Source organism: Hippichthys cyanospilos, chromosome 16 (genome assembly GCF_059441005.1).
Source record: "Hippichthys cyanospilos isolate Australia breed blue-spotted pipefish chromosome 16, RoL_Hcya_1.0, whole genome shotgun sequence".
NCBI classification, from domain to species: Eukaryota; Metazoa; Chordata; class Actinopteri; order Syngnathiformes; family Syngnathidae; genus Hippichthys; species Hippichthys cyanospilos.
In genome coordinates, this window is record NC_142384.1 from 15,063,905 (window position 1) to 15,076,703 (window position 12,799).

At 38.8% G+C, this 12,799-nt stretch overlaps 1 protein-coding gene across 6 annotated transcripts in view; it reads right to left on the bottom strand.

Annotated features, from left to right (window-relative positions):
* The window catches only part of mei1 (meiotic double-stranded break formation protein 1), a 27,204-nt gene continuing 14,405 nt past the window's right edge, over positions 1 to 12,799 (bottom strand). Inside the window, exons 16-33 of one of the 6 annotated variants that reach the window (XM_088437637.1) lie at positions 12,451 to 12,562; positions 12,057 to 12,117; positions 11,518 to 11,615; positions 10,913 to 11,093; positions 10,205 to 10,355; positions 9,863 to 10,048; positions 9,616 to 9,738; positions 9,188 to 9,374; positions 8,415 to 8,525; positions 7,968 to 8,078; positions 6,762 to 6,934; positions 6,473 to 6,557; positions 5,575 to 5,759; positions 4,358 to 4,439; positions 3,799 to 3,905; positions 3,492 to 3,623; positions 1,474 to 1,595; positions 1 to 897 (exon numbers count right to left, since the gene is read on the bottom strand). In XM_088437637.1, coding sequence (XP_088293763.1) covers positions 837 to 897; positions 1,474 to 1,595; positions 3,492 to 3,623; positions 3,799 to 3,905; positions 4,358 to 4,439; positions 5,575 to 5,759; positions 6,473 to 6,557; positions 6,762 to 6,934; positions 7,968 to 8,078; positions 8,415 to 8,525; positions 9,188 to 9,374; positions 9,616 to 9,738; positions 9,863 to 10,048; positions 10,205 to 10,355; positions 10,913 to 11,093; positions 11,518 to 11,615; positions 12,057 to 12,117; positions 12,451 to 12,562 — 2,268 coding nt within the window. In that variant the 3' untranslated portion in view covers positions 1 to 836. Of the gene's footprint in view, positions 898 to 1,473; positions 1,596 to 3,491; positions 3,652 to 3,798; positions 3,906 to 4,357; positions 4,440 to 5,574; positions 5,760 to 6,042; positions 6,125 to 6,472; positions 6,558 to 6,761; positions 6,935 to 7,967; positions 8,079 to 8,414; positions 8,526 to 9,187; positions 9,375 to 9,615; positions 9,739 to 9,862; positions 10,049 to 10,204; positions 10,356 to 10,912; positions 11,094 to 11,517; positions 11,616 to 12,056; positions 12,118 to 12,450; positions 12,563 to 12,799 lie in introns of those variants that run through there. The other 5 variants (XM_088437638.1, XR_015868233.1, XM_088437639.1 and 2 more) reach the window with 5 other exon arrangements.

Consider the following 12,799-nt stretch of genomic DNA (forward strand, 5'->3'; position numbering starts at 1 on the left):
CTGTGCTAAGACATGCTGCTAATGAATAATGTTTGCTAATTGGTTAATTCTTTTGTTCCTCTCTGAAACAAATGATGCAGATTTTTTAATGGAACATTACTTTTGAAAGATGAGACCTATAATATGAGGCGAGGTGCTTGTACAAATTAAAATTGGATTCACATGGGACCTGAAGAGGCCTGACAGCGATTCCCATTACATTTAGTACATGGCAACATAATTAAAGATGTCTGCAGTGCACAATCGCGTGACAAGCAGCCTAATGGCTGATGAGTTTTATTTAAGTTATTTGCTCTTCTGCAAAGTATTTCCCTTTTCTGATTACATCCATTTAAACAATATAAAGAGATATTTAATATATTAGAATTGCAGGGAATTACAACAAAATACAACTAACTCATCTCTTAATTTCAATTTGGCGACATTGCACATTCTATACTAAAGTGAAATGTAATAAAAACATTAAAATTAGACAAAAGTGGAAAATGAAAACAAGTGTATTCTATTAGAGAAGTTCTGGCATGGAATAGCATCTCTAACAGTGATTGATACAGAAGAACGTCACTGTCCCTTTTCTTAGTTTTCTACGAAGGAAGAACACAATCTAATTGATTTATATGGAAGTAAAACTTATTATATCAGTAAACAAGGGGCAATTGTCCTGAACACAAGTGTATGCCATACATGAAGCAGAAAATGGCATATGACAAAGCCCAATCTCAGACTATTGAATCATAGTTTTGACTTATTAAATGACAGTATTGCTTTCAAGTCCGTTTAATTAAATTTTTTTAGGTGCACCCGAATGCTTTTAGCAAACAAATGTGTCATTTTTCTCAAGCAATTTCACTGCTCACTCTGAAGTCAGACAAACTGATGGACATATTCCCAAAGCGCCTGAGAAAAAAGAATTAAGGAACAATAAAGTGTCAAAATACTGCTGTGCGGCTGTGTGAGATGGGAGCTTGTTTTGAAGTCTATTTTATTGTACTGACTGCAAAAATTATGGCGAAAGCTCCATCTTCTGGATATGTTTTTATCGAGGAGCCTTCCTGAATCAAATGCTGTTTCTTTCAGCAACACATACTGGTCTGTGTGTGATGAAAGATCGACAATCAACCAAAAACATTAAGTGGGTCTTCAAGTGCAATATTGACTGACTGGGGAAAAAAACAGGAGCAGGTGGGTTGTTCACACACTTTCAAATAACCCAAGAGTAAAAACTACACCACAAACAGCTACAATAGTGAATTGCTAGATAAAATCAATAGAATAAACTGCTGCTGTTGGAAGTATACTGTGGATATGTGCAGTAACACAAGTCAGGCCTCAGGCACGATGTGTTCTATTTTTGCTGGATGTGACCTGTAGTTTATTTATTTACTCTATTTACCTAGCGTGTGTGTTTGTGTGCATCGGTTTGGCTTAGCTTTAAATGTAGTATTATTGAGTTGGATTTGAAGCTTCGGATACAAGATGTTGCTGGAGAAGCTGGGGCTCTCTGGGGGCGGTAGTGAGTCCAGTGACTCCATCACAGTCCTTACTCTCTGCTTGTGTTCCTCTGTGGGTGGAGGATGAAACACACCACTGTGTATCTGAATAAATGCAGGATAAGAAGATTGATTTTTTTGAAATTCAAAGGAAAAGATGAGAGCTTTTAGTTGACAATTACAGTACAACAAGACTTATAATCATAGCAAAGAATAGAGGAGTGGCATTAAAACCATTATTGTCAGCATGACAAAAGTAATGCTAAGGAAGATTGGCCAAGATGGTGGCGATTTGAAATTTGGGAAATTATGGATTGACTAGAGAAATGGCTCGTGAAGCACAAGTGATTCATTAGTCGTCCCAATGGGTTTGACTCTTCTGGCAGGTGGCCAGTAATCAAAGGCATGTTATGGCGTTTTCCCACATGAGTTTTACACAAACATTCAGCGCCGCTATCGGAGCACAGTGCTCTCATAAGATGAAGGCAGCAGACGGTAGTAAAGATGGACTCTAATTTGGGTTCATTACAATCACAACATGTTAGTGTGCCCCTTCTGACACCAGACCTGCCATGGTTGTAATGTCATTATATAAAAAATTTTGAACCGAAAAAATAAAGTAACTATGTAATTATAATGTGTGCGTGTGTGTGTGCGTGCAAGGACACACACTCAGGTAATCTTATGAACCCAAGGGCAATATTGCTATCACAGCAGTTTACAGAAATGCAGATGACGCCTTCCTAAAAAGAGATTTAACAATAAAACACAGGCAAGTCAAAGACAACTCTGTGTATGTGTGTGCACATCTTATGCGTGTGTGAGATTGGGTGGGAGAAGAGGTGATGACAGAGCAAAACTCATATCAAGAGAAGTGTGTGTCACACGAAAGCCTAGTTTCACGTGCAAAACCTGTCATGCAAATAAGCAGGCTTTCCATTGGTAGAGGCCATCATTCTGTCAGTCCTAATTTAATTTGTAGATGCTATTACCTTGAGATTCATTTGCGTTAGACAGAATGCAAGTTTGACCACTTAAACAAAGGTGAAGGTTCTATTGTTGAGCTTCAAATGAAAGTTTAGCTCCCAAACAGTGTTCTAATATGTAACAGTGGTTAAAAATTTAGTGGAAAAAAAAAAATCAGGTCTGACAACGGTCCTCAAAAGCAATCAATTCCCATAGATTTGTGTCCGAAGTCAGAGTGCAAAACTATGAGCCATGGAGACAGCTATGATGGCAAACCAGTCAGGGTTTCAAAGGAGAGTTTAGCCTCCAAGCAGTTGATTTTTTTGAAAGCTGTCCCTAAATGGAGTTGAAAAATTCAGCTGTCAGATGTGTGACCTCAGGTTTTAATAATGAAAGGTTTCCTCCGTGGATAAACCAATTACAATCAGAAGCTTGTACTCCCTTTGTTTTCTGTTGGACTATCATCACAGTTAAACATGGCGGCTTTCATCAATTATTTAGCAACAATTTTAACACATTTCTGAATGTGCCTACAAGCAGTTATGCTGGCATGTGCAAAATGTTCATAGCAGTCATTTTCATTGTTAAATAATTCAGAACATTGGGATAGAGCAATGATAATGAAAACAGCGGAATAGTGGCTAATGTAAAATCACGGATTCAGAATAAGGGCGCTTGGTCAAAAATAATAATTAAAACAAACAAAAAACAAACCTTCTTATTGAACATTGCAGATCTTACAGTAGTTTTCATTAGTTAGTAGTTTTAATAAATTTTTCATCAGGACTTTCTTTACCAGTGCAGGTAGTGTGCTTAGATCCCAGAAATTGATTTTTTTTCTTAGGTGAAAGTTACATTTAATTTTGTTGGTAGTGAAATGTGACGTTGCAACATCATGCAAGCAAAATCAGTGGCCCTCAGCTATTTATGAAATCCTAAGGCAGAACTCACACCGAGCAAGTATTGAGTGGATTTGATGTGGCGATCCGAAAGCATGTCTCCAATGCACATTATTGTGTATGTGTTTGTGTTCACCTGCGTAAGAAGTAGCCTGAGGGCTTGTGATGCTTCCTGACTTAGGTTCTTAACCCCTTTCTTCTCAACTGCATCCATCACCCGGGACAGGTCAGGCTCCCACTGTACCACCAGACTGCCATGCTGCATAAGCTACTCAGGAAACATTCACACAGATAATCTATACAAATTGTGTTTAGCCTACTGCATCCACTTTTGCACTAATAGAATTATCACACAAAGAGCCCCATGGATAAATATACTTTTTAGAATAAAGCTCCATAAATAACGCTCCATTCAAAGGTGTGGGTTAAGCGTAAAATCTCACAAGTGTGATGACTCTAAGAATGGCCGGGTGCAGGGCGGAGCTCTCTCCTGAGCTGTGCAGGCAACGGAGGAGGAATCGACTCCATGGCTGACAAACCTCATAATTGGCTGAAACGAAACACACAAGAATACCCACGAATAACTCTAGAAATCAAGCAAAAGTTGTAAATGTTGTGATAAGAAAGTGGTAATTAAGGAGTAAATAAGATTTAGTGTATGCAAACAATCAGTGACTTAACCTCATAACTGTAAATGCATGCTGCAGTAGAGAAAAAAATAGAACCTGTAGAAGCACTGCACATTTAGGTCAAATAAACGCTAGAATAATGGACTTGATAAAGGTGAGGATAGATATGGAGATACTTAAGCAAGCTGGTTGTTTCTGCATGCCTGCTGTTAGCAACTGTTTAGAGAACTACGACAGAATGAATAGCCTGCACTGTAATCCTCCCTAGGTGAGGGTAGCTTGCATTGAGGCTGCCTTATCTTTTCCATTGGCAGTACAATGTATTGAAAGGGCAGAGCTGACATGGAAAGTCCTTTATGAAAACAAATGATACCTGTCTGAGGACTCCTTCTCTGAATGAAGCCAAGCAAGGAAGTCAGGCAGTTGACCGAGGCTCTCAGCAGTAGCTCATTCTTCTGAAAAGGACAAATACAGAAGTCGTTATACTGTACTGCAATGGAGAGAAGAAAATTTACATTACAATAACATTTTATTAACTGAATGGGCAGCATCAAAAAAGCATATGTTTAAGCCTGAGAAAACATGTATATGTTTAAATACAGGGATACAATACAACTAGAAGTAAAATACATAGTGCAAGACCAAACTAGAGAGCCAAGATTAGGCTTTAATGATAAATGTCTTTCCTGATGTGGCAGTTCTCTCCTAAAATACTTAAGTAGGCCAGGCAGATATATCAAAGAAAGTCCAAGTCAACACTAATCTTTTAAGTAAAAAGGACAAGAAAGTACTCAGGAGCAAGAGTAGGAAGGGATGAAAATGCTAGGCAGCAAGAGGGTAGAGGTAAAATACAGGACAAATGAAAGTGGAGAAAGGGAACAAGAAAAGTATTTTTTTTTCTTCCACAAATCTAGGGCATCAAGAGAATTTGACACAGAATAGCAAGATCGAATATATAAGATTTATTTATTTCTTTAATAAGATGACCAGCTGGTGTAAAATGTGTGTCTACAATTGAGTAGAAAATCGTTTTTACTTCAAGATAAAAGTCCAGTTTCAAAACTTAGTTTTCCTCAAATCATCTATTTATTTTTGGGTTTTTTTTTGAGAGCGGTCTGCTTCACATGACAGGTTCCTGTATTGTGTTTCATCAGAAAACCAAATTCACATTTACAGTATCATTGGAAATGAGCCTATATGCTTATCACATCCAAGGTATGTATATCTTTTATGTTTCCTACAAGTTAATTTTCTTCCTCGATTGCGGCTTTTTACTATTGCCGCATCAAAGATAAAATAGTAAATAAACCGTGAAGATACTATCATAATTTTGGACGTATCAGCCAATTAAATAACAACATATCATTGCAGACTTAAGTCAACGCTATACTACATCTTTATCCGTCTCTTTGTTCTCAGTTGGTAACAACTGTCTAAGTGCAGTAGAGACAGCAAGAGAGAGAGAGAGATTTAGGAGACAGAGCGACTGAAAGATTTACAAGCTCTGATGCACTAAAAGTATAAACAGTAAAGTATGAAGACAGCATAAAAATATACTGAATACACAATCTCCCAGCAAGGTCATCCAACCTGTAAAATAAGTCCACTGAGAGCAATTAAAAGGCACTGAGCCCCTCTGGAGCCAAGCGGGAATAATGCACCATCTTCAAGTTGCAAGGGTGTTTGGTCAACCAAGCCTGGACCAGTGGTCACACCCACCAATGCAGAGGTCAAGTCAACACTGAATAAGGCCTGCAGCAATCTCAAGTAGCTGACTGAAAAGAAAAACATATGGAAAAGGTAAAAATGTAAATGGATGGAAACCAAAATAACAAAGGGAAGAAATTTCAAAATGTTCCCACTTATGTTTGAGTTCATACTCAGGCATTTTTTTTTCCGAAGAAAAACAACATTTGTGGCTAAAAATACATCAGTTTTCTGTACCTCACATCCTCATTAGGGTTGTGAGTGAGCTTTAGTTCATCTTGGCTGACTACTTTTCGGTGGCCATTTTATGTAACATACATGATTTTGTGATACTTGAGGATGTTGACGTACTGAGAGAAAACCCCAAAAAGCCCTTGAACAACATACAAAACAACATTCAGTAGATCCAAAATTAGAGTGCAGAACGTCTACACTGGGGAAAAAAGGATAAAAGGAAAACAAATGAGGTGAAAAATTGTGCATATTTGAAAGCAGGGAGCAGGGACTCATTTAAATGGTTAGTGACTGGATCTCACTTGTACTTTGACTTTGCTCAGTGTTGGAGATAACAGTGTGATGATACTGTTTCGTTCCAGAGTGAAATTACAACATAAAGTACTTACATAAAAATGTATAGATCATTTTAGTCGCAACAAAAATCAAAGTAGCAAAATATGGCATTACCAATGACAATTTGAGCCATGGCTGCATGCAGTCTTCAAATATGCCATTTTGCTCTCACAGAATGTATTTTGACGAATGACAATTTTGAGCTTGTTACCCAGCAAGAGGGTGTCTGTATTCCTTTTCTGGATGAGTATTCGCTGCACAGCTGTGTCCAGGTTCCAATTGACTTTTTTGTGAACCTTAAATGAATGGAAAGACGCAATAAAAAGGAAACAATAGAAAGCTTCATGAATCAGAGGAGTAAACCAGCTTTGGACCGAATGCTAGTTTAATTATTAGAATTTAAGCTCTTTTGTCTGATGTGTCTCATTTATGTCTCGTCCTTGAATATGTGAATTTGTAGCCCCATATTGTAATGAGTACAGAAGAGCTCCAGGGTGTACCTGGATAGAATGCTCATGCTGTAAAGTGATGAGGGAGGACATCAGCAGATGACTGCAGCACAGCAGAGCTGAGGAAGTAGAAACCGAAGAGGAGACGAATGGCTCAGAGGGTGAGGAGAGGATTTTCTGAAGCTGCTCCATTACTCCACAATTGGAGAGTAGCATAGAGACAGCTGGGGAGGAGAAGGTGCAACATCATGTGTCAGCATGAATGTGTGTCTGTCTGTGTGTGGTTGCTCGCAAATACAAGGTTGTCACTTTGTATGTATGATTTAATCACTCCCCCCCCCAAAATCACCTACGTAGAACCACATAAAACTGGCGAATCCAATGCAGAATGACCCATTTGCCTATACAGCTCATGACCAACATACTAACATTTTCATTTACTTATAAAAAATAGTTATAACAATATTTTATTTATGTTCAACCCTTGGCTGAAAGATTCATATTTTGTTTGGTCCTGGTGGGGATTGTAACTTTCATATAAATTATTCATACACCAAAGTCTTGTGAAACATTGCTTTATCAAAAAAAAATCAATGCAACAGGGGCTCTGAAAAATCAAATGAATTGTAAGTGTCCGGCTTAGCAAGGCTATTTTAACCAAGGCAATTTTGCGCTTCCAGCTTTAGGGTAGGTATTTTAAAGCGTTTTTTTTTTTTTTTAAACTGTGCCCCAGTGATGCATGCAAAAACCATATCCAATAATACACCGCTCATGATGATACAGATAACCAAAATTGTCACAGATACACCCCATAATCACTTTGTCTTTCACGAAGAGTGGAAATTATAATATGCTGAAATTTTAGAGTCCACATATTCTTGTGCTTTTGTCCATTTAGTGTGAATGTGTTTGATTACAAATTTTACTTATTACATGCAAGTGGTCTGCTTTCCTTTCTCTTATTTGATAAAAAAAAAATGCATTTCTCAAAAGGACGACTCCGTCAGTAAATAACAATGAAGGCAATTCAACTGGAAAGCTTTTTTTATTTTTTGCGTGAAATGGGTTTGTTTCCAAGGCCATGGTGATATTGACTCATGAGAAGCCAACGTCAAATTGTCATTACTTTAACCAGTCTTACAGAATCAGTCTTGCCAAAATAACACATAGTACGGTACAGCTAGAATTTGAGGCGGAATTTGACTGTCTTGGTAGACACACACATATTGTAAATTGAAGAACGAGATGATGACAAACCTCTGTCAGTGCAATGTGCAGGAGAGAGACTCAGGCAGCAGTACAGGTAATTTAGGGCAGGCAGCAGACTCTCTGTATTGGACTGATTCAACCTACCTGCAATATTACTCACTTGCAAACACAGGACATGCAAAATCAGGTCTGCTGGTTCTGATATCTACAGTATCTGCAGTGCGCGGACTATGATATGATTACCTCACTCACGCAGAACTGTGATTCGTAAAGACCAAGTTAATTAAGAAAGACACGCTGGAAAATGTAACATAGGATAAGTCTCTACGAATACATGCAGTAAACTAAAGCATGTACAGCATACGGTGTTGGATGTTGATTAGTTTAGTGAAATGTTGGGGTTAAGATGGTATAAGCTTTGTAATTAATATGCTGAGTGATTATCTTTGACTGAGGGAGGAGTGTGACCTACTAGCAGATTTGTTTTGACCTCACCGTGGTAGAGCAGCTTGAAGTGCACTTCGTCCACCTTGCTGCAGGGTAGGGATGGTGGGATGCTGGTATGTGTTACACAAAGCAACCTGAGCACCAGAGGGAGCGAGTTGACTGCAAGGCAAAGTTAAAAAAGGATGGATGGATATATAGGATGCCATGTCATCGCTATCAGAAAATAAGTCACTCTAAATGTTTTCGTTTACCATTGATACTATAACCAATCATAGTACAGTATACTGTATATACAGCAAAATACTTGAAAATGAAGACACTACTATAAGCGTTTTTATAATGTTGGCTGATCTGCGTGAAAAATATTATATGCATGTTCTCCCCATGCCTGAGTGTGTTTTCTGTAGGTACTCCAGTTTCCTCATGCAACCCCAAAAACATGCATGGTAGGTATATCGGATGTTCCAATTGCCTTTAGGTGTGTTTGTGAGTGAGTGTGAGCGATCATTCATCTCTGTGTGCCCTGTGATCGACTGGCAACCAGTTCAGGGTGTCCCCTGCCTACTGCCTGAAGACAGCTGGTATAGACACCAGCAAGGCAGCAACCCTAGTGAGGATAAGCGGCTCTAGAAAAAGGATGAATGGATGCGCTACTACAGAAATACACAAAAAGAGAGATTTCCTTATCTTTAGTATGAGGTTAGCCATATACACTCACACTCATACAGTTACTGTAAGAAAAGAATCTTGGTATTGGTATTATCACATTACACTGAAACACTTTGAAGCACTTGCACAGAATGTGACCCTCTGTTGCTTACCTTCAACAAGTTTCTGTCTTTGTAAATGGCCCATATAGTCAACACTCATTTTCTGCAATGCCTGGAGCAGAGCAGGCTTCAGACTGGTGCACAAGTCTGCTTCAAAGTCACTTTGTCCATCTAAGAGAACCGTCAGAACTGACATTGCTCGCTCTGCAAGTGAGGCCTCCCTGGTGCAAACTATTTCCTAGATGGTGAGAAAGTCAGAAACAAAACAGGTGCTATGGAACACAACATGGAACTGTATATGTGCTTGAGGTCTCCAAACCAAACCAGTTAAGGTTATGTCTGACCTTTTTAAGAACACAAGCAAGTTTTAGAGCAGTTACAATATGACTCCATGTCACCAGCTCACTGATGTGAAATAAACTGCATGTTTCTCTATTTTAAAAAGTTACCAATCCTCTATCTGTGTATCTTTATCTCACCAGGAGAATTAGGATCACAGACTGGTACTTCTTTAACACAGACAGAAGCTCTAGAATTTCTGTAGTGGGATCCTGATCTTTTTCCTGCTGAGCACATCTCTTATCTTCAACATGTCTCTCTGTCTGCACATGAAAAATACACAAATTTGATTAGGCTAATAAGATAGAGAGGATCTAATTTGGGATTTTAAAAAAACCCAAAACATACACACAATGATATGGGGGGAATAAAACAAATGATTTTCACCATGGTCAGCTTTGCATCTGTGGGCTGTGCTTGTCTCGTCAACCAAAGTTCCAAGACCTGGGCCCCAAATTTTTCTTTAAGCAGCGGCTGGCCACAAATGAAGGAGAGGATGGCAGGATGGTGAATGTAAAGCAATGAGAAACTTTGACAGGAGGAGAGAGCCTTGTTGATGCAGTCCAAAGGAGCCTTTAATAAATAGAATTGTTAAGAAAAGGTGAAACAAGTGCTGGGGTTGGGGCTGTCACATTAGAAAAGTATCAAGTGCTTCGTACAAGAATAATAATGTGTCTTCTACAAACAAAACCTATAACCTGATATGGTGTGTTAAATGAACTTGGATACCCCATCAAGTGTGGTGTTCTTTTCCTGTGTCACCGCTAGCAAGTAAAGCGAAGACCGCAGGACCAAGGTAGGGAGCGTGCTGCTGCATTCCTCCTGAACGGAACGTAAGAGCCACACGACACTGGAAAACACTGTTGGGTCTGGGAGGAGCCTGGTTCATGTACGCAACACAAACATAAGGGACAAGCATTTTTAGATATCTAAAAGTCAAATTTAAGGCTTGTGTGTGAATGTACTAAATGAAACAAACTAATAAATAATGAACACTCCTAACGCTTAGTAAACATTAAACCTTATTCTTTCTCAAATTTCCCAAGACTAATTTTTTTTTAATACTTTACTCTCTTTTACATTGATTGCTGTTTTTTTATGTCAATATTTGTTGTTTATTATGATTTACAGAACTTGTACAAGATCACATTTCATCTCACTCTATGTCAAGGGTCCCCATGCCTGTTTGGATTTTGTCTGGGTATTCTGGTGTCCCCCACACATTCCAATAACATACACGGTAGGTGTATAGGACACTCTAAATTGTCCCTAGGTGTGTTTGTTACGTCTTTGTGTGCCCCGCAATTGAATGCCAACCAGTTCAAAGTGCACCCTGCCCACTGGCCGAAGACAGCTAAGATAAAATCCGGCGCGCCCTTGACCTTTGTGAGGATAACTGGCTAAGATAATAGATGGATGTTTCAAATCTGTGTTTACCTGTCTCCTTGTTGCAGTGCGAGATGTAGTATTATCACCAGACAGTATTGAGTGGCTCTTGGGCCTTTATAATCACACAGTTGAAGCCCTGGGGACTCGCGCAGCAGAGTCGGCCAGTCTGAGACCCGACAGCACAGAGAGGAAAGATTGTAGTGAAGGAGAGTATCTATTTCTTCTGCATCTGAGGGTGAAAATAGGGAAATATTAAAGACCTTCAATTAAGGCAAGACAAACTACTCACCAACAATGTATCCCAAAATGTTATTATTTCAGGGAATATTTAACAAATGGTCTTGGCTGAGTAAGTAATGAGCCACTTGTTGCCTCTTGTAAGTTTACTCTATACAGTATATGATTGGAATTTTTTTACCCATCACATGAACTCATTGATGGGGAACGTAAAAATGTGGTAGTAAAAGAGAATGGAACATAACACTGGGGAAAAAATGTGAAAAGCAGATCAGTCGGTTTTAATGTATTCCACACAGTCATAGTTTGCTCAAGAAAACCTCGACATAGAACTGTAGACTCACATACTAAACGAGGAACCAGCAAGATGGTTTGAACTCTGTGTGTGGTGCTACTGCGTGTTTAAATCTGCCTACCCTGCTGAGAGGTGCCAGAAGCAGCTACTGACTGGGAGAGCAAACACATACTGAGTTTCTGTAGGAAATCACAGCAGGTGGCATTCAAATATGAGTTTCTGAAAGAACATGTAGGAGAAAATAAATATTAAAATATGGAAATGTAGGAAAAAGAGTAGTAGAAAACGAGGTATATAAATACAAAATTAGGATGCCTTAAAAAACAACAATATACGCAATGAATTTAAAATAATGATTAAAAACTATAACATAGTCTTCATTTAAATACGGCACATTCAGTTCGGCTTTGCTGTTCACTTACTGTGACTACTGCATTTTAGACCACAAAAAAAAACACAGGGAGAAACAAAAGCTCTATTTGGATTTAAAAAAACAAAGATACAGTAAGTTTTTCAACAGCGAAAAATACAAAGTAAAAATACAAACTTTCTAGGACACCGCTGTTTAGCACATGAACAAAGTAACCCAGGTTGAAACAAAAATAGATCTTTCGGCAGCATATCTGGTCTCTATTCTCAGGTTATCCAGTTACAGTGTACCTGTTTCCCACACAGAAAATCCCTTTGTGTTCCAAAGCAAGCTTGTAGAAACCACAGGATGCTGGAGGGAAGAAAAGGGGAATAAGAGACAGCAAGTCGAGGGCAAGTAGAATGACACTTGATTGCTGATTATCATGACAAGGATGACTGAGAAACATATTCTGTTTTATAAAACCTCATTCTAACTGGCAGAGACAACTTCTATCACATATGACATCTGGCATTTTCCTCCACCCATACCAACAAGCTTAGATCCACTTCACCTTCATACCACTCTCATCATTGCTCTGGATTATGAACCCTAATGGGCCTTAAGTCTAGCGCGAAGTGTAACCATCTGAAATAAAGCATGTAATCATGGTAAAAGAAATTAAATCTGTAAAATTCTACTTACCCATTTTTTTTGCAAATGCTGGCATGACTGATGGAAGGAGGGTGAATTGAGAGGACAAGATTGAGTAGAAGACCTGTAACATCTGAGGATTCGGTGCAGATTCACACATCCGCTAAACGCACACACACAAGTTGGGTATTTAACTTTTTTTTTTTGCTGGATTGTTAGTTGTCGATGCCCCCCCAGCCATAATCTGCCCATCATTTTTTCCAACTGAAAATTGTAATGGTCAGTCCATCGGTTGGTGTGTCGCTCACTCTCGTCATCGATAACCCCCCCCAAAAAAAAAAAAACCTCTGTCATCTTAATAAAATGTGAAAATAACTAAACCTCTCTGAAAAATACAGTA